The sequence below is a fragment of the Megascapheus bottae genome, chromosome 15 (genome assembly GCF_031878675.1).
Source record: "Megascapheus bottae isolate mThoBot1 chromosome 15, mThoBot2.hap1, whole genome shotgun sequence".
Classification (NCBI taxonomy): domain Eukaryota; kingdom Metazoa; phylum Chordata; class Mammalia; order Rodentia; family Geomyidae; genus Megascapheus; species Megascapheus bottae.
Genome location: NC_143523.1, coordinates 4187005 through 4208820, shown reverse-complemented (window position 1 = coordinate 4208820; position 21816 = coordinate 4187005). Strand labels below are relative to the sequence as shown.

Here is a 21816-nt window from a genome sequence, read left to right as displayed (position 1 = left end):
TGTCACATAGCTGCATTAGAAATTATATTCCTCTGCAGTGATTGGATCTGGCCACTTGAGTCTTATGTGTCCAGGTTCAGACACTTTCCTGCAATGCTTGCAAGCACTTTTTTTTTTGATTGGAATTTTTTTTTTACCTTAAGAACAACAATCATTCATTATATGGCTTATGTTTACATCATATTTTAAATGACAAGTTTAACAAACAAGTGTTCAAGGAGGGAATCTCTAATTACAATCACTGGGACTTAGTATTTAGAACTTAGTCAAAATTGCAAGCACTTTTTGCACAAGCTAGGTGTGAATGTATGTCCAGGCAATATATTCATTCATTGTTGTTTCCACAAAAGCATCTTGTAAGGATTCCTTAAGGGGTTTCCCTCCAAGGGGCCCCTCCTTCAGCCTCATCTCCTCTCCCTGCATCTACTAACAGTTCCCACATCTCTGAAGTCTGGATTTACAGAAGGTTGAAATGGAATCACACAGTGTGTGGCTTTTGCGTTTGACTTATACAAGTGCAGCTGGACGGTGTGTTACAGATATTGCTGCTGAAAACATTCACAGGCAGTTTCCTTCCCACTTTTCCAGTGGGAAACTTCCAGGGCCACACTGCTTAGTCCTCTGACCTTCCAGGTCTCATAGGACGAGGCTACTAAGTTCTTTTCTAAGGTGATATTACCACTGGATGCACTCAGGCACAGTGGATGTGCAGACGCATGTCGGTGACTACTAGCTCGTGTCAGTTTTGATAGGTACCTCATTGTGGTCTTCATTTGTGTTTTCCAGAGATGTGGTACCAAACATCTTCAGGTGTGTATTTGTGTCTCTCTTTCTTCCCTGGAGAAAATCTTCAGGTCTTCTCTCTGTCCTTCTACAGTGCAAGAGATTGTTTCATTATGGAACTTGAATTATTATTATTATTATTATTGTTATTATTTTTGGTTAAGGGGCTTGAACTATGCCTGGGTGCTGTCCCTGAGCTCTTCAGCTCAAGGCTACCACCCAAACTTTAGCCAAGTCCCACTTCCCATTTTCTAGAGGTTAATTGGAGATGAGTCTCAGGTGCTTCTGTGCCTAGGCTGGCTTTGAACCTTAGATCCTCAGATCTCAGCCTCCTGAGAAGCTATTATTATAGGCATGAGCAACGGGCCCAGAGGAATTTGAATTCTTTTTACACTTAGATATAAGCTTTTACCAGGAGCTGACTTTCATGATAAGTCATCTTTCCCCATCTGAGCTGTATTTTTGAATTTTTTTCTTTTGCAAACCATGTAGTTAGGATCATATCTGAGAAATCTTTGGTTGGCCTGAAGTTAACAAATATTTTTTTTCTAGAAGGATTGTAGTCCAATTGCTCATGTGAGACTAAGCATTGATTTAAAGTGAACATTCATGTAGGATGTGAGTTGTGGACTAGAAATTGTTTGGCTGTGGTATTGGGAGACTGGGCTTTGCTAGCCATCCACTGAACATGTACATTCAGGGTGGAGTTCACAAGGTGGGTTTCGTCCACTTCTGGAGAACAGTGGTATCTGTTGTTTACACAAGAGGCATTCTGCTCTTCTCTGTCTCCTGTGTTACCCTCTTCTTGTTTCCATTAATTCTGAGCTTTCCTGCAGTCCCTGGAAGGGTCTGGTATGAGTCAGGTATCATTCAGGGGGGTATTGCTCATCTTGCATAGGAGTCACTTGGGCCACAGCTAGAAGGTGGCAAAGCCAGGTCAGAACACATAGTAGAATGCTTGCCAACAGGTAGAACAAAAGCTCAGAGTCCCTGACTTCGCTCAAATTGAATTTCCTTTGCTTAGCTTACTCTTAGCCGCATGAACAGGAGCAAGGTAATTAATATCTCCAGCACAGTTACTTCTCCCAGCTAACGACTCCACAGGAGTGCTGTTAGAATTAATGACAAATATACAAGGGTCCTGCTATTACCCAGTGCATGGCCGGCCTCTGCATCTAGCACCGCCATCACTCTCAGAGGGTTTTCTAGAAGATGGAAAATATGCGTGTAGGAGGTAAGTTTAGTGAAGAACATAATCAGGAGACACAGGAACAGGAGAACACTTCTTGGGACTATCATCTTAATTGTTGCTGTCGATGTAATACAAGAAGAATGCTGTAGGGAACAGGCCTTCATTTTGTTAAGTGAGGCTTCAGATTAAGGGAAAAAAGCTACGTGCCCGCTCAGTCCCCTTCCTCTCCAGGTGATAAATGTTAGTGTCTGTTAATAATTATGTGTCAACAAAACTGTAAGAAAGGACCATTTTCTTGGATCAGACCTCTGCTTTGCTCGGTTTCCCCTGTGATGGCTCTCACCTTTCTTCTGAAGCAGTCCTTTTCCTCTTGTTTTCCTCTGGTGCTTCATTGGAAGTGGGAGTTTTCGTTGGCATTTGTTGGCTTGCTCAGACTCCTTCTTTGTTCTGGTCCGCAGGGCGCAGCACTGAAATACTTGCCCACGATTGTCAACGATGTGAAGTTGGTGTTTGATCCCAAGGAGCTCAGGTGAGTAGCTGAGGCTCAGCATTGCGGCTGGTCCACAAGCCACGCATCTGATACGTAAGACAGCCCACGACCCGTAACATGACCTGGTCAGTGGGTGTTTGTATTATTCCAGAATGCACGCTGCCGCTGTTTTAATGGCTCCTTGTTCCATGTGACTTTCTTTGGACAAAACAGAGTGACGTTTGTGGAAGGTTTTGGTTGCCTGGTGGGAATGTGACACAACTTTGGCACTTTGTACACTTTCGGATTTGGATTTCCACAAGTAGGTGTGGGGGTTTAACTCTGCATCCTCTGGAGACTGTCCAGAGAGGCCTCCTGGTTCCATTGTCAGCCCCCTTTCTTGTGCAGCAATGGACAGCTTTTCCTTACGAACGCTTGAGTGAGAGCTGAGGTCTGCAGGCAGAGCCATCCAGAAGTTGTCATCTAAGGGCATGCTAAAACCAAACTCCCCAAACCGAGCTGTGAGGAAAGTGGGCACTGGGGGTTCTGGCTGGAGAGTGAGGCCGGGACTCCAGTCTCCTTTACACTGCCAGTGAGCCACTTCTCCTGTCAGGGATTTCACTGCAGGTTTGGGTTTGACAAGTGTATGACTTGTCCCTCTGCCCATGTGGCTGGCTTGATTAAAGCCAGCCATCTTTCCTGTCCTGCGTGCCCACCCTGTTCTCTCCTGGAACTGAGGGGCGGAGGCGTCTAGGGGCAGCACTGACACAAGTCCACTGTCCAGTGGGGACAGTTATTTTTTTTCTGGTGTACTCACCATGTGCTTATAGCTTACTGTGCTAGAAGGAGGACGCTATGGGCTCAAGGCAGTGCGCCAGCATGGTTCTTAAAGAGATGTCCTCAGAGGACAGCCTGGGTGGGCCCTGGGAACTTGTTAGGAGAGTTTCCTCCCTAGTGTTTCCCTGCCCTTCTGGCTCGCATGCTTGCTCCTCAGGAGCCTTGCAGGTATTTCCTGTGCACATTTTAGAAGCTCCAGCGATGGCTAGAGCCATGGCTGGGCCATTGTCCTGACTAGTCACTAGCAGCCACGCCCTGCCCACAGGGTCTGCCACCAACACTCACTGATGGGTGGTTGCACCACCACCTTGGAGCTTCAAGAAGACCTCCTCCTCCATGTTGCCTGCTCTTCTAAGAGCATGTGGGTCCTTCTCCAGTGCCACTTTTATTAACTTTACAAGTGACCTTAAAAATCACGCCGGGAGTTTGGCCGAGTGGTAGAGTGCTTGCCTAGCATGCACAAAGACCCAGATTCGATTCCTCGGTACCACATACATTGAAAAAAGCTGGAAGTAGTGCTGTGGTTCAAGTGGTAGAGCTCTAGCCTTGAGAAAGCCCAAGGACAGAGCTTGGGCCAGGCCCTGAGTTCAACCCCCACGACTGGCAAAAAAAAAAAAAAAAAAGATCACGTACATGATTTTCTAGTGAGAAAACACATTCATGGTTTTACAAAACATGACCCACAAATAACCAGAAATGTTTTGATCCCGGCACACACACTCACACAGACGCACCCTAAAGATCAACATTGTTTTCTTTTGTGACCAGATCCTGCTCCTACATTTAAGACAGGTTGTTTTCTTTGTCATGACATCCTCTTCTTCATTATAGTTTTCAGCATCTTTCATGGTGGGCCATTCGGGACTGGTCCAGCATTTACGTCCGCCACAACAGGAGATATGATATGTGTCTACTCCTGGCTCTCTCCAAGCACTTTCCTTGGGGGGCAGTCAATTAATCTTTATTACGGGGCCCAACACTGGTCCTATTATCAATCTAATTTTTCTTGGCCATGATAACTCAGTGGCTGTTTGGCCCTGGTTCAACGCCCATCTGGCGTTTTGATTTCAAAGAACAGGGCTCTAGTCTTTATCTGAGATGTCTTGGGTTGTACCAGTTTTTAAATCATTACAAAGTATGGTGGGGTAAGCTTTTCTGTCACTTAATTGTAGAAAGTGTACCAATTATGATTAGGAAAATTAAACAAGTGAATCGCTTGGTCCTCTGTTTTTTTTTCTTAAAGGATTTAAAAAAGTATTACTCGTTTACCCTTTACCAGGTCAAAGGAGCATTTGGCCAGTACATTGTCATGTCCGTTTCCTCCATAGTATGAATTAGCATTTTATAGAATCTGCAGTTTGGCCCCAGAGACTATCTCATGACACCTCCCTGTGTACATTTTTGTTAAGCTCCTTCATAGGTCAGTTGTCCATTTGTAAAAGTAAAAGAACATTACACATGTTATTTCCATGTTATTTAGGGGGTTCAGTTCAATGGTTTTTTAATCTGCTTACAAAACTGCCACCATTACTGCAAAGTCCAATTCTGTAACATTTTTATTATTCCCATGAGACCCTCTTGTATCATTTTCTAGTCATTTTCCCATCTCCTGCCTCAGGCACTAGGTCTGGGTTTATCTGTTCTGCTCCTTTCATATAAATGGAGTCAGCCGTGCTCAGCCTTTACTTATTGTGTTTTCAATGCTCATGGGTGTTGTGGCAAGGTTCAGGACCCCTCTTCTCTTTGGATGGGCCAAGGGATTGGTTATATGGCATTTGGTTTTGCCATTCAACCGTTGATGGATGTCAGTGCCTTTTGAGTGCTATGAATCATGTTACATTGTCATGTACAACTTTATGTGTATATGGAGTCATATCTTTTCTTTTTCTCTCCTAACTTTTAGCATCATCCTCCCATCCTTCCTCCCCTCCCTTTTACCATCCCCTCCCTCTCTCTCCCCCCTCTCCCTCTCTCCCTCTTCTACTTCTCTCCCTCTCTCCCTCTCTCCTTCCCTCCGTCCCTCCCTCCGTCTCTCCCTCTGTCCCTCCCTCTGTCCCTCCCTCCTTCCCTCCCTCCTTCCTTCCCTCCTTCCTTCCTTCACTCCTTCCTTCCCTCCTTCCCTCCCCTCTCCCCCTTTCCTTTTCTCCTGCCTGCCACTTTTCCCTTGTTCCTTCATTCTTTCCCTCCCTCCTTTCCAAGAAGTAGAACTGCTGGGTCATAGAGTAACTGTGTGTAAGTTTTTGCAGATGTGCTTGACTGCTTTCTACAGTGTCTGCACTGTTTACACTCTCAGCCCAGTGGAAGGACTTATCAACACTTGTTATTGCCTCTCCTTGAAGAGATATATAGCTATTTTAGTGATTATGAAGTAAAAAAATCAGATCATGAAGTACAAAAAAAACCTCTTTTGGAGTGGGATTTGGGGTGGTACTGTAGAGGTCCCCCTCCCCCATGGAGTTCGTTAGCCTTGAGTGGTGCCTTGTCAGGGCCTTGCATTCTGCATGCATGAGTCTGAATCTTTCCATTTGGGTTTTCCTTGTAGCAAGATGTTCACCGACTTTATCCTCAATGTCCCCACGGGCTTGCTCACCGTCCAGAAGCTCTACTGTCTGATCGAAATCGTTCACAGTGACCTCTTCACACAGCATGGTGAGTGGAACTCGGAGGACGATTAAATTGTCCCATTGTTGGTTGTGTGCAGGAGTGATCCCTCTCCTGCTCACCCCCCAGGGGTGGAGCCAGAACAGCTCCCTCACCAGACAGGGACATGGCCCCCTGCAAGAGAATCATAATTGACCTGTGAGGTAGGTAATAGATCATTGACAAAGAGAGGCACAAGCTTGTGGTTTGTAATTTAAGTGCAGCACCTGAGCCCTGGTCCAATCAGCATACATTGTCGCCCTTAAAGTGTGTGATTGTCTCTCCTGGGGAGGCAATCAGTTCCTGCCATCAAGATGATTGCAATGAAAAAAAAAAACCTCAAGTTTTCTTGAACTGTACCAGGAAGGGTTCCGCCCTCTCAGGAAGTTGGTGTGCCTTGACAGGGTTTTCCAGAGCTTCTCAGGACAATACAGATGGTAATGACTCCAAAGCCATTCATCCCAGGGATCGTCCAGTATTTCCCTCTATTATCTCCCTACCCTTTTCATTAATCATGCCCTCTCTATTTGGACAGATTGAATTAATATTTTACACCTGTCAGGCAATCTTATTGAAAGCTTGAAACCTTTGTGTAATTCCCCAGCCTTCTTAGTTTTCTGCTCCATGTGGAATGACATTGTGGCTGGGTGCTGTCGGTGTAGTCTCCTCCACCTATGTGTGGGCCGGGGGTCTCTCCCTTCATGCCCTTCTGTTATCAGGCATGGTGCTGCTAGGAGTTCCTCGTGCTGCTTTGGTCGGGAAGCATCCTGGGTGGGAGGCTGTGCCCAGCCTGGTCCCTCGTGTCGCCTGGGCTTTTGGATGGGTCTACTGGCTGGTTTTAATCTCCTTCCTTGAATTAAGTTAGTTAACTGGAATGTACACTTGTTGCTGACATGCCCAGGCTTCTTCTGGTGGGAGGAAGCTCTGTAGAGAAAGAGCAACCCAGGAACCTGGTAGCTTCCAAAGTTGCCATACTGATGCTTCCTTGCCTCAGAGGCCTATTTCTTGCTTTTCCAAAAGAAAATTAAGATTCTCACAATCTAGGACTTAAGGCATAAGAATCTGAACGTACCATTAGGAAAATAAAATCCTAGCTACACAGGAGGCTAAACTCTGAGAATCATAGTTGGAAGCCAACATGAGCAGGAAAGACCATGAGACTCTTAAGTCCAATTAACCAGAAAAAAGCCAAGAGTAGAGCTCAAATCATAGAGTGCTAGCATTGAGCAAAAAAGCTAAGGGACATCTCTCAGGCCCTGCCTGCAAGTCCCAATACTACCAGAAGAAAATAAACAGATACATATAAGGAGCCATTCGTCTCTGACTGCCCACATGTTTCTCTTGAGGCTGAGGCTTGGTTTGCTTGCAGCCCAGGTGTTTCCCACTGCCTGGGGACACAGTGGACTCTAAACATGTGCTCAGACTGGTTTGTGGGGACTGTATTGCTCTGTGTTGACAAGGCTTTTTCTCAGAGAAATCAGCGCCAACAGAAGGTTTATAGCTAGGTCTTACTAGAACTATGGCTGGTGTTACATCTCCCTGCCAGCCAGTGCCTGTAGCTGTACACACACCACCATCATCATCATCATCATCATCATCATCATCATCATCATCATCATCTTTACATTGAGTAACTTAAAAAAAAATCTGAACAAGTGACTTAAGCCAAAAAAAAAAATAGCTTGAGAATATTTCTTAAGTTGTAGAGTGTCTACGTAAGTCCTTGTTCAATCTCATACAGCCCCCACCCAGCAAAATCAAAGAGAATGTTTCAGATTCACAAAATTGGGCCAGAAGCATAGCCTAGTGGTAGAGTGCTTGCCTAACATGCACGAAGTCCTGGTTTCGATTGCTTGGTACCACATACTCAGAAAAAAACAGATGTGGTGCTGTGGCTCAAGTGGTAGAGTGCCAGCCTTGAACAAAAAGTGTCCAAGGACAGTGCCCAGGCCCTGAGTTCAAGCCCCAAGACGAGCAAAAAAAAAAAAAGAAAAGAAAAGATTCACGCATTGCCAGGGAAGTGTGTGTTCCATCTCAGAACGACAGGCTGAATCCAAGGGACTGAGGCCTATGTCAGATCATCCTTTGCCGTCCTGACTTGTACCAAATGGGTTCAGCGCCCTGGTTGCTGGGCAGATGTCTCATGGGAAGCACTGTGCGCCAGGTTGCAGTGTTGAGGTACAGGTCTGTAGTCTTCTGATCATCGCTGCAGGACCGTTCTACCCGGGAATTCCTCCTCCATACTTGATTGGTAAGATCAGCTCCACAGACTCCATTTTAGTTTTGACATATTTCTTTCACATTGCCCCCTTTGATCAGGAGTTTTCTGTAAAAACCTGGGTGAGCAATCATCCTGTAGCTAGAACTCAGTGTGTCGTTGCTGGTCTATCCCACACCGGGAATGGTTGTGGTTAATGGGGCGGGAGGAGGCAGGGGTCTTGATTCAAGATTCTTTCTGCCTTGTCAGAGGAAGAAGAAATAGCATTTGTCATGGGACTGGACTTTAGTAAGAATTCTCCCAGAATCCATTTACATTATTCACTTTCTTTCTGTCCTACAGGTTAAGAGGTGTCATCTTAAAGCACAGGCTGTATTATTATCTTAGGACATATACTTCTGCACAGGTATTGAGATTAAAAAGAAAGAGAACAAAATCATTAGGAGCCAAAGAGAGTCCATAAAAATCTGAACTGAAAAACATAATTTTTTCCTTTTAGCTACATTAGTTTTACTGAAGATAATCAAGCCAATGCAGTATATTTATAAAGTGACCTTAATTTGACCCAAGCATTATATTCAGGAATTCATAGTGTTTTTTACTGATGCTGATTTCAAGTATTTTTAGAAGAATTAAAACTGTGTATAGCAAAACACTTTGACTAACCATAGTCAAAAATTTTGGTGAGTACAGTTGACAAAATAAAATTTAGTTATTTTTTTATTATGGAAAAAATTTTTAAGGTAAGAGTAATAACTGACAGCATTTCACCAAGATTTATAGATTTTCTATGCTGTTTAGAACATATACATGAATGATATTGACTGAAAATTCTCATTCTCTAGCATCCTGGAATCTGGTGTTTGCTTCTTATTGGACCTGCAGTGGCCTCCATTGTTTCTAGCTCTGCGCCCACTTGAGCTATTTTTCTCCAGACTGGTATGACTGTGCCTCCTAGTCCAGAGAGTACAGAGTGCTGGCTCTGGGCTGGGTGCCAGTCTCCAAGATTGTACCTTTAGGCCCACACTGAGTGCAGTCCCTGCTTTCCCCAAGGATTCTCTTGACATACAGGTGTGGTCTCTTTGGCTGGAAAGAGTTCATGTAGAGCTAGCCAGGCTGTGCCGAATTTTTATTGGTTGCCCCTAAACTCAGGTTGATTGGTGCTCATTCCTTCAGCTTTGTCATCTGGCATGGTCATGAGGTCCTGGTGTAATTGAGTTGACTCTGGTCCTTTGTTTCTTGTGAGAATACCTGTTAAATTTGGTGGATCTGTGAGGTGAGATACTGGCTTACTCAGTTTTGATCTTACTAATGAACCATAGTGCAGTAAATAAGCTTGTGTGGAATATATGAATTGAAAATAACAGGGGATTAGGGAACCATAATTAGCTTACAGCCTCATCTTATATGCAGGCAGCCCCAGAATCATCTGATCCAGTAACAGTGATCTGAGCCACGATTGGGTGCCCAAATGTACTTCTGAAAAGGCAGTGGCTATCTAGGATCCTTGCAGAATGGCTTGGCCAATTGAAAATGGTGCCCTCTCTAGACTTTGAGTTTTGAGTCTTTCTGGTAAGAGTAGCATGGCCCTAGTTTTTCTCAACTGCAAGCTCTGCTTCTTCAGACCTGTCTTAGCTTCGTATCAGGACCAATTTATCATCTTCTGGTTGGTCTGCTCTTACAAAGATGCCATAACTTTTGCCAAGTGTTCTGTACTTAGTATAAATATTTAAAATGGAGCCATTTTCTAATGCGATATGATAGCTGTGTGTTCCATACTTCCTTCTGCTTGTTAATTTGTAAGAAAATATATAGTTGTCTTTGTCCTGTTTCCTGATCCCAGTTGGAATGAGTCAAATGAGTTCTCCCTATGTCTAGACTTTTAGGACTTAATTTAGTAGGTTAGGCTGCGTGTGGCACCGCTGGTGCTCACCCCTAGAGAATGGTGCCAAAGGATGCAGATGTTGTATAACCTTTAAGGTCTCTCAGTGTGGATTTCATTGTCTCCTCCTGGAAGATCCCTGCTTCCCTGACATGGCTGTGACCATTCTTCACCCAGAATCAAACTGGCCTAATTGAGAGTAGACTGGTATTTGGAGCTCTTCAGGATTACAGTCAAGGAAGCATAGATTCTGCTATCCTTAAAAATGGGCTGTAATTTCTGCATAGTGGGAACCATATCAATAGATTCATACCCAAGAGGGAACTGCACATTACAGAGCTTGTTTGTGAGGGATTGTGATTAGTGCTGGCAAAGATCTAAGCTGTTCAGTAAGGAGTGGATGGTCTCACCCTCTGTGCCGTGTGAGGAAAGGAGTCTGCTGTACAGACTTCAGGTCATCAGATGTGAACTGGATTTCTGGAAGGGGAAATGTATCATAGTCCTAAAGTCAGTACACCCACTGGAGTAGAAGGTCAGCACTGGGGAAGCATGCATGTGGGAGGGGGAACGGGGGAGGTATAGGTGTGACAGAGACCAGACCTGACAAAGCCTCTGGTTGCATTTGAAGTGGCTGCCACCAGTGATAGACCATTGTGACTTTCTTCTTGGAACCAGGTCTTCTGATACCAAGGCCACTCTCGGGCTTCAGCATTCCCTTGCAGTGGAAATGGGCAGTGGATCCTGACACTGGATTCGCTCCTGTGTGATCAACCAAATCTTCCTGTGTCTGGACCCCTGTCCAGTACTGTGTTTCCCTCTGGTGTGCAGCCTATTTTCCTCTTTTAAGGCGTGTAACAGATGTTATGTCACTGGTGTTTGTTGCTACAACAAACAGATTCTAGTCTGGGTGGATAATTCCCCAGTAAATACTGGCTCCACCACGCATCGTCCACAGAGAAGCCCAGCCATCTTCTTCTTTTTGATCTGTCCCAGCTCAACAATGGCAGGACATCTATCCACATGGGTGAGGGCAGGGGGAGTTTTTGCCTTCCTCTATCAGTGTACACGTTAATATGTATGCACGTATGCACCTATGCACCCAGAGATGTCTCACTAGCTCCGTGTGGGTCCTGGGTGCCAAGGTTGGACACATAAACCACACACCTCTGAGGGCTTCTGTTGAGAGGCACTTTGTGTGCTCTGTGGGTGCTCGTGGCTGCTACATCACCTTGTGAAGTTATTAGGTTTCTTTCCTAGATTCTGCTTATCTTTTCCCAGATTAGAGCTCCCCAACCTTGGTCCTTGTGTCTCTTGCTTTGTTCCACTGCTGGCCCCTCAAACTCGCCTTCCTCTGTGTCTGTGAAAGAGCTGTCTGGGGTGCTCTGAGCCAGCACAGAATTCACATGGCCCTGCCCACAGGCGCCTTCACTTGTGCTAAGCGAGGTGACTCTGCTAGGCTGAAATGTGTGAGAGCTTGCAGATGCCCTTGATGAGACGAATAGAAGGAGAGCAGGAAGAGAGGGACATCAGAGAGTGTCAGGATGCCGGGGTGGGGGCACCCGGGTTTGCCTCGGTTTCTTCTGACTTCCTGGTCCTGCAGGTTTCTGTGAATGTGATGGGGATGTTTTCAGTCCAAATCAACATCTAGATTCAAGCATTCTTGAGCAAAATAAGGAAGACTTCTAACAAGTGGAGGGAAGGCAAGCTGTAATGCATAGCCACGTACCCATCACCCCACTTCTACAATTAGGAATTGAGCTCGGCCTGTCCATCTCTCCCACATCTGTGGAGCAGTCCCAGCCACTGACAGTGTTTGCTTAGCATGAGAAGCCTCAGCAGCTGGCACTGCTCCTGAATGTGCCATGTTCGTCGAGTCTGCTCCCTGGTCTGCTGTGCCCGGCTCCCTTGGCTGCCCGGTTTATGCTCCTCTGCTCAGGTGAAGGGCCTTTGCCTTGTTAGCATGCTGCACGTGAGAGCCAGTGAATGGGTGGTAATGGCTTCTGAGCCTGGTCTCGCCATGTGACTTGAATACTTGAAAGCTGGCTAAGTAGACACGCATTGCACCACAAGATGGCTTTTGCATATAATTGGTGGTGTAGAGTGAGCAGATTTTCAAAAGCAGATACAAAGAGAAGGAAAGGTGGATGCTTCATCATTTGTTCATTTGTAACTTTGCTCCCAGAGGCAGCCCACATTTCTGACAAATACTGAAAGTGAAGCTCAAATCCTATTACAGAACAAGAGAGCCTCAGTGAGATTCATTTGAACACAGGAAGACTAAGGGTTAGGGTTTATGCCTATCCCAAAAAAGCATCGTTTACTGTAATGGCACAGAAATTGGAATGAAGTTCATCAATGGATTAACCTCAACCAGCACCAAGTTATCATTTAGGCATCATGGACTCAACTTTATTCAAAGCTCAACTTTATTCAAAGTCAAGACCTTTGAATAAACACATGGATCCTGTTGGAACACATGCTCTGAGTAGCTTGCTTGAATGAACAAGATGTGATTTTTTTTTCCTATGTCCACACTGACAGTGGCCCATAAAATTGGCGGATTTGAATTTAGGGCTTACTACAAATGTACCCTTATGTCCTCTTTATTTTGGGATGGAGCGTAAGATTGGCTGATTTTGAAGGTTTTATGACTGAAGTTTAGTGCAAGTCTATCACTGAGTGAGGCAGGAATTTAGCTGCCAATGGGTTATTTCTGGTAAGCCTGTATTCACTGGAAGCCTTGGTGCTGTTGCTTTTCTGGTGGTTGATTGGAATCTTTGGTGCATCACACTGGAAAATGTGCCTTTCCCTCAAGCCTTGGCCATCCTTTGTGGTACCAAATCGGTTCCTTTTGATAGTATCCTCCAGCCTTTGTAACATTCAGTCTCCATTTTTGAATAATATAGAGCTTCTTATGATAAAGGCCTAAAGAGTTTTTTTCCCCCTTTCTTTTCATTCTACTTTTCAAGGCAAATGAATCTTCTAGTGATCATCAGAGTAAAACTCTGTTCGTGGTGGAACATAAGTTACAGCAGTCTTTTGGGGTCTCAGGGCTAGGCCCTGAATATCTGCTGGGAGATAATGAACTCAGATTCCTCTTTTTATACCTGTTGATGGAATAATGGACAATATATGAATCTTTAAAAATTGCCTGTGTTAATTTCTTTTGCTTTATATCATGGACAGGAAAAGCTGCTGCATGTGTTGTACAGACCTATAATCAAATATATCTTTTAATGCTTTTCATCTATAAACAAATCAAAATCATATTTCCAGAGCTTCTCTACTGTGGAAAATAGATCTGAAAACCAGAGTCACTCTCAAATAGTTTTGTTCACATGATGGATGTGTACATGGAGAAAAATTGGGGTTGGGGCTAATTTTGCTTCAGTCATTTAATGTACCACTTCCGCGGCATTCTGGAATTCTTTAATTAGATAGCTGTGTTGATGACTTTTAATGAATGTTGCCAGCTGTGAACCCTGAGGAATAACTCCTTTAAATAATGGTGGAATATAAACATCATTTCTCTTCTGTTTTATTTTATTTTTTATCTCCATGCCTACAGGAACATTTTTTATACAGTATTCCTTTTTTTTTATATCATCCCTCAGACCGTATATCTCTCTCAGTATCTTTCATTCTTTGTGTTTTTGAAAAGTCCATTTGTTCAAACAGTGCGGGCTTTTAGAAATTGCTTATTGAATCTATGAGGGTGAACTCAATTTCAGTTTCTTAATTATATCCATTTCAGTCCCTTCATAATTTATTGATCACCTACCCTGCACTCAGGACTGTTGCATTCCTCTGAGAGTCTTCAGAGCCATCAGCTTAAAAATGTAGAATTGGAAAAGAGTAATTATCTCAATTTACCGATAAGGACTTCACTGTTAACTAAGAAGCCTTGTCTGTATGCAGAATCCCAGGCGGAGAGCTGTCCACCACCCCGTGCTGATTTAGGGGATGGAGTTTTACTGTGCTTCTCCCACTCTTTTTCCAGTGTTTCATGCCCAATGCATGAGCAATACGTTCTGAAAACTGAATTAGCTTCAGCACTATATCGAATACAAATAAATGAATAAATAAACACATACATAAATAAAACAGTATGGTTTATACTTATGGTTGTGTTTATATATTCATGGAGTTTTAGTAGTTTTTCTCTTCTCTTTCTGGGTGGAGATACTTATCTATGGCCAAATTGGCAGAGCAAACAGTCAAAGTTTATTTATTCTCCGTTGATTCTCTGTTCTATACCCACCTCTGAGATGGCTGTTGTCTTGGTGTTCAAGATCAGTTTGCAGCCTGCCTCCTTGGCTCCCCTCCTCCCTCCTCCCCCCCTCTTCTCTCTTTTTCTTTTTCTTTCTCCCTTCTCTCCCCTTCTCTCCCCTTCTCTCCTCTTCCCTTCCCTCCCTTCCCCTCCCCTTCTTCCTTTTGTCAGTTGTAGGACTTGAATTCCGGGCCTGGGAGCTGTTCCTGAGCTTTTTTTTTGGCTCAAGGCTAGTGCTCCACTATTGAGCCACAGCTCCACTTCCAGTTTCCAGGTGTTTAATTGGAGTCAAGAGTCTCATGGACTCTCCTGCCTCGGTAGGCTTTGAACCACAGTTCTGAGTAGCTGGAATTACAAGTGTGAGCCACCAATGCCTAGCCTTTCTTTTTTTTTCTTGGCAGTACTGAGGTTTGAACTCTGGCCCTACACTTGCTAGGCAAGGGCTGTGCCACTTGAGCCATGTCTGCATGCCTTTTTGATTTGCTTTGCTTTCTAGATAGGGTTTTGTTTATTCTTTTGAACTAGAGTTGGACTGGTATCCTACTACCTCTGCCTCTGGCACTGCTGGTATTATAAGAGTATAGAATCATGCTTGCTGTTTTCTAAGGTAGGTCCCACAAACTTTTTTTAACTTGGCTGACCACAAATTGTGATCTTCCTCCGTGTACCGTACTAGAAGCTGGGATACTAGATGCTGCTGATCACTTACTTTGAGCAAATACCTCTCCTTGTTAGTACAAGTAGGAAATACAATCCTAGTTATTCAGAAGACTGAGATAAGATCTATGGTATAAAGCCATCCTGGGTAGATAAATCTATGTGACTCTTTTTTTTTCTATCAAAACACTGTCATACCTTCGTGTAACACTTATTTTTGATTAACTAATTAAAAGCAGCTATAGCAATAAATATATGACTCTGGTGGTTAAGTACCAGCCTTGAGTGAACAAGCTGAGCAAATGCAGGTATCCCTGAACTCAATTTCAGTACCAGCTCTAAAAACAAACAAATGAAATAAAAATAGGATGGGGATTGGGGGAAAGGGAAAGTGGAAGGGAGTAACAATGTTTGAAAAGACACTCACTACCTTACATATGTAACTGGAACTCCTCTGTATATTCCCCTCACAATAAAATTAAAAATATTTTAAAAAATCTATCTTCTTGGCTACCTGTATTCCCTTGTTAAAAAAAAATGCATGCTTTCTCACCACCCTGTATTTTCTGTTTGCTCAGTTTCCATATGATAGGTTTCTCCTTGCACATTGGAAGGGCTAGAGAATTTTTCTCAAACTTCCCAAGCCTGATCTAACTTGTCTCATCTACTCTGTCCACTTGGACAAACAGTTCTACCCATACTATCTTCCTTTCAATTTCATTTTTGTTTTCCTAGTTCCTCTCCTTTCTCCTTACTACCCCTTCCCTCTCCTCTCTTCCTTTGTTTTTCTTTCTTTCTCTCCCCCCCCCCCACTTCCTTTCCTTCTTTCATCCCAGTAATAGAGTTTGAATTCAGGGCAGTAGGCTCATAAGATGACTTGGCTAATGTTTTATCACACTTGCATGATACCTTCTACCCAGCTTTTTTTGTGGTTATTTTAGACATGAAGTCTCTCAGACTTTCTTGCCTAGGTTGCCTTTGTACTGTGATCCTCTTGATCTCATCCGCTTGTGTACCTAGGGTTATAGTTGTGAGCTAGTAGAACCTGTCTTTAGTTTTACTATCTTTTCTTGTGGGCTCATTTCCATGTTTCTCCATTGATTTTTCTCTTCATGTTTTCTGATATCTTACACTTTCCTACACAACCAGTAGAACTTTCCTACAAGACCAATAGAACTTTGACCTCTTTTTTGAAGGAGAATATCTCCAAAGTAAGGACAGAAAATACCTCCTATGCATTTGACGATCTTTCCCTTTCTGCGAGGACTAATGACTGTTGGAAAAGACATGGTTCTGCTGGCTGTTCCACCTTTGATGCCATGGTGGTTTTACTCTGAGCACCTCATGGTGGAATTGTGGACCGCCGTATTTTAGGTCATGTCAGCACACAGACTCGTGGCTGTTCTGTGGGAGCACCTTTGTGTTTTATTCCATTTCCCCCATCAGAAAACTAATGTTCAGTGAGGAAAATAATGTAGTGTGGTGGCATGATAGGAAAGTCTCCTAGAACTGCTAACTTTCGTTAAACAACTCGGGGAAATTCCATTGCATTTGTCATGTAAATGTGTCCCAAGTGGTACTTGTCTACACACATGTGCACATGCATAGGTCATGTTTCCACGAGGAACTCCAGCGTGGGTCTCAGGAGTGTCATTCTGGCTCAGCTTCTGCTCCGTAATGCATTGCTGGATGTGTCGGACCGCAGCTACCCAGTTGCCTCACCTGTACGAAGCAGAGATGAGTAGATGGCTCCTGTGGCTCCCTCTAGAGCCGCATGGCTCCCTGCCCCTTAGGGACTTGTATGGAGGGAGCATATTGAAAGATGGGTACAGGGCTCGTGGATGGCAGAAGAGTAGGATGATTGTCTATAAAAGATGAATACCATGCATTTCCCATTTATATAGCTCTCACCGTTTAATCCTCATTAAAAGTGTTACTTTGGCTCTCAGTTCGATGCAACACACACACAAGGTTATTAAATGCACTTTATGGATCATTTGTTTAATATGACCAAACTAAAAATTAAGAAGCACATTACTCAGTGTTCATAAAAATGAATGCTTTAAATGGACACATTCATTCTCACTTTTGCATCTTACTTTAATGTAGAGCTGTAATGGGGTTAGACGGATATTCTTCTTGGACATTTATAAGCCGATGATGCCTGTTGAATACCTTTTATAAAGATTAATATTTCTTACTCCGTGCCTATTACCGGGCCATTAATCCTCCTGGTTTGAGTCCTTGCAGCTGCGATGAGCAGATGTTGAATGATTGGAGTCCATAATCCTTGTGGATCTCATGGACAAGGGGTGTGGAAGGCGGCTCCTGTGGTGTCCTTGGCCCATGTATATGGACTGTCGTTTCCCTGGGTTGCTGGTTTCTTCCCCTGGGTGCCTGTGCTAAGCTACCTGGCTTGCTGTCTGTGCCAGGCAGAGCAAACCAGGATGGCTGGGAATTCTTGCAGCATGGCTGCTGTGCTGCGGGTTGGTGATGCCTGGTACTGGGCTGTCCTGGAGTCCCATCTGTGTGGCATGTGTGCTGGAAGGAAGCAGTTGTCTTGATGTATGGCATTACCAGTTCGTTGTGAGAACTCGTGGGTGAGTCACTGTCTGCTTCCTCTCCTCCTGAGACCGTGTGGTCCACCAGGAACAGAATGTAAACCACAATGGCATTTAGGTTTCCCAGCCTCCACACTAAGAGTAGCATGAAGCAAAAGTGAAATGAACGTCAGTACTGTATTTTTATCTGAACTAGGAAACTCAGTCTGAAAAATTGCTGTCCTGGTGTGAAATCCAGTGGCTTTTGTTTACACAGTTAATACCTCTCAATTTGAATGCAAAATTTTTACGAAGGATTCTCGATTTCCATTTTTTATCATTTAATACAATTTTCATTCATATCATTCCAAACAGGTGTTTACAATAAAGCTAAAGGATATATCCTTTTATAGATTAGAGTTTGTAATATGCTAATTAAAATGAAAAATCCCATTCTTTAGTGACCTCAGCTGAATTTCAGGTTTTGGTGTCTGTAGTGGAGTTGTTAAATATTGGGATTTATTACTGTACTTTTAGCTGATGGTACTTATACTTACTTGCTCTGTCTACTTCCTACCTGAAATTCCACCTTCTGAGCCACATCTCCAGCTGAGCTTTTTGCTGGTTTGGTTTGGAGATTCAGTCTAGCTGATCCCTGAGTAGCTGGGATTTCAGGTGTGATCCCGTGGCTTACCTCCATGTATGAGACGTTCTCTGCTTGCTAATCACATAAGTTGTTAGCAGCATAGACCGGATAGGTAACTATCAGCAGTCTCAACTTCAGGTGAAAAGAAAATTCCAGGCCCAGAGTGTTTAAATAACTAGAGGCCAAGCTGTAAAACAGGAGTGCACCTGGGGATTTTAGTATTGCTTTATATTGGGATACCAACATTCCTCATGTGAACCAGATGACTGGACATGTGGCCAAGTATATGTTCTAGAATTTCCCAAAGGTTATGTGTGGGTTGTTTATAAAAACTATATTTCTCTTTTAAAATATAGGGGCTTTTTTGGTTTGTTTTGCTGTTTGCATTGTCCATCAGCTTTGGATCTAATGTGACTATCCATGCAAATCATTATATAGACAGGACATTCTGTCTGCTGGGAAATGCACTGCAGATGCTGGCTTGAGATATCTGGGATGGCTCTTCCTGGTTTTCCTGGGCAGCTTGGTCTGTTTTTACATGCAGGGGTGTCTGTGTGTCTATCTGTATATCCTACCTTTCTCAGTACTCTGGATTTCCTGTCTTGATGCAAGATAAACTTTGAGAATTCTGTTCTTACTTATGGCCCACCCCTTCTTGGATAAACTTGGTGATCTGTACAGTGTATTCTAGAATTAGAAGTCCTTCTAAAATGAGGCTTGAGATAGTTGTGCTGGTTTGGGGGGAGGGCAGTTGAGTTGCTACTTACTGTGAGGGGTAGATCTACTCCAAAGACATTCATTTTGTGTCTTTTTCAGTTGAAAAGGATGGGCGTCTACTACACACTTTTCATATTCTTCTTTATAACCACCACTGTTTATTGAGGGCTAGGGACAGGACTAGGTGCTCCACCTGCTTTTAACTGACTGGGCTTTGTGTTTGGAACTGTATGCATGTCATCGCAAATTAAAGCATATCTCACGGGCATACCCACGAGCAGGGCCACGGACGTGCACCTGCATGGGTACCTGTTCACTGTTGCTCAGATTGGCTTGGTTACCGTCCAGTAAAATGAGGTGTTGATAGGTGTTTGTCCTTCAGGTGGCTGCCAAGAATGAACCTGTGGTGCTGTGGACCCCAGGGCCACCTCTCCATTTAGCAGGCGTGACTTTCTGTCATTTGCTGGAGACAGGAAATACAAACAGTTGTCCTCCAAGGAAAAGAAAACCCTCTTCCACATTGAGCCTGTGAATGTCCTCTGTCTCTGTCTCTGATCTATCTCTGTCTCTGTCTCTGTCTCTCTCTCTCTGTCTCTCTCTCTCTCCCTCTCCCTCCCTTTCTCTCCCTAGCCCCTCTCTCCCTGGTCTTGGTTCATGTTCTGAGGCTATTCCTGATAAAGAGAACAAAGAAATATTTGCTTTCTCGAGGCTGAATTACAATATTCTGTTGAAACACTGAAACAGTGTATGTCACCTGGTCGTGAACTTGGCACCAGCTGCATACCTGCACCTTAGTTTGTGTGTGTGGCATGGGGAGTGTAGACCACTGGAAGGCAACATCTCTTCACACAGGCTTCATCCTCACAGCCTCAGTGTGGGCTGCCAGGTTGCTGCTGCCTTTCTTCCTCTGAAGGTCTTCACCGAGTGTCTGGGGACCCAGTGATAGGTGATGGCAGAGACAATGAGAACGACCTGTAGTTCCCAGAGGCCTCTTCACGTTAGTAGCTTGAGCACTGTGTCCTTCCTTGCAAGGTCTGCGGGGTATCCTGGCTCGAGGCGTGGTGCTCCTGGCCTGTGCTTCTTTGGGCGTTTCTGGATGGACGGGCTGTTGGACTGTTGGATGTGGGTCTTTCATAGTGAGACGTTAGACATCGAGCTCTATGAGATCTTTCCTGCACAGTCTCGTTTCCTTTTCCCAAAGTATGCTTACTCCAATTCCCCTTTTGCCTTCTTGGGGCCTGAGTGAATGAAATGTCTTCCGATATGACACAGGGCCACTGAACTTTGTGTGTTTCTCGTCACAAGAAGCTGGATGACAGATGGGTGAAGCGAGCGCAGACCTTGGACTGGGTGGCTCGTGGGTGTTCTCGTCAGGTCGACAGTGATGTTGGATGGCAGTTTCCTGTCAGGATGAACATGTAGGCCTCCCCTCCTTCACCCTGGACTCATCCTGACAAATGAGAACAGTGCAGGCCCTGAATGCTTGTCTAACATGACAGATAAATGGGGCCAGGAGGGGTGGAGAGAGGCCAGGACATCTGGCTACCAGAGAAAGAATGGCCAGCTCTGAGTTTTGTTGCATTTTGTTTGGTTTTGTTGTAGTGTCTCACATGTTATTTGTACCCATGGATGGATGATTGTCACTGTGAAGTCAACGAGTATATTAGGATGTCCATGTCTTCATGTATTCATTGGCCTAAACTCTTTCAGGAAACACAGAATTTTGATTCATCTTTTTACCAGGAAATAGTGCAAATGGAATACAAGACCTTGGTAATTAGCTGCCCAGAAGGACAGCATGGATCTGAAAAGTTTGTTTTTTCTGTTTTTTTGGGGGGTGGTGGTGGGAGTGGTGACAGTCGTGGTACTTGGACATGGTACTTGAACTTGGGGTCTGGGCTTTGTCCCTGAGTTCTTTTTCTCAAGGCTTGCCCTCTGCCATAGCACTTCAGGTTTTCTGGGAGCTAATTGGAAGTAGTCTCATAGGCTTTTCTGCCTGGCCTGGGTTTGAACTGTAATCCTTAGATCTCAGCCTCCAGAGCAGCTAGGATTACAGGCATGAGCCACTGGCGCTCGGTGAATGTGGTATTTCTGAGCCTTCTCTTCTCCTTGCCTGTGCTCTTTGCCTGTCTTGCCTTCCCCTCCGCACCCATGTCTCCTTATAGCTTCGTCTTTGCAAGAACTCTGTGTGCCTTCCTGAATGCTTGAGAAGAACCATACTGAGGTTGCATGCATTTTTCTCTCCTTACATAAAAACCACTCAGGAAACATTAATGCAAAACATGCTTTTATGTATCATTAATGTTGTAAATCCTAAAATGTACAATCCTAAAATTCAGCTACATCTATTTAATGTTGCCAAGCCCTGCTGCCTCTCTCATGCTTTGCATTTCTAAAGGAAGCGGCACAGGTTGAGTTAGTGTCAAAATACAGAGCTGGTGTTAGAAACAAACTGGGTTAGAAACCAGAGGATGCTGTCGTTCCCCTGGGTTTCCCAACTGGAAGAGGCTGTTAGGAATTTCATTTCATCTCTAACTCCATTTGCATCTATTTCCTTCTCTTCTTTTATTTCCTGGACATTCGTTGCGTGTTCCTATGTGAACAACAAGTGCAGGCCCATGCCTTCCCTGACCTTTTCCTCACCCTCCCCACCAGTATGTCTTCATTTGGCCTTCCTTTTTCCAGTGACATTTCTGCCCCCTGAGTTCCATCCTTCACCATCTCCAAGCCCTGGGAAGGGCTCAGTGTATTCATGTCTATCCCAGAGCTCGCTGCCCTCAGTAGCAGATGGAAAACATGCAACTGGAATATTTTGGGGTTTTTTTTGTTGTTGTTATTGTTACAATAGATAATAATTTCAATGTTGCAAATCAAGACATTTATAGCAAGAGAAAAGAAGTGCAGAAAGAACCCACTGTGCGTGTGTGTGTGTGTGTGTGTGTGTGTGTGTGTGTGTATGTGTGTG

The 21816-nt window shown here is 44.2% G+C and overlaps 1 protein-coding gene across 2 annotated transcripts in view; it reads left to right on the top strand.

Annotated features, from left to right (window-relative positions):
• The window catches only part of Dock1 (dedicator of cytokinesis 1), a 411811-nt gene that overhangs the window by 130284 nt on the left and 259711 nt on the right, over positions 1-21816 (top strand). For both annotated transcript variants that reach the window (XM_090345612.1, XM_090345611.1), the window contains exons 24-25: positions 2434-2504; positions 5824-5930. In XM_090345612.1, the coding sequence (XP_090201738.1) occupies positions 2434-2504; positions 5824-5930 (178 nt within the window). The remainder of the gene's footprint in view (positions 1-2433; positions 2505-5823; positions 5931-21816) is intronic.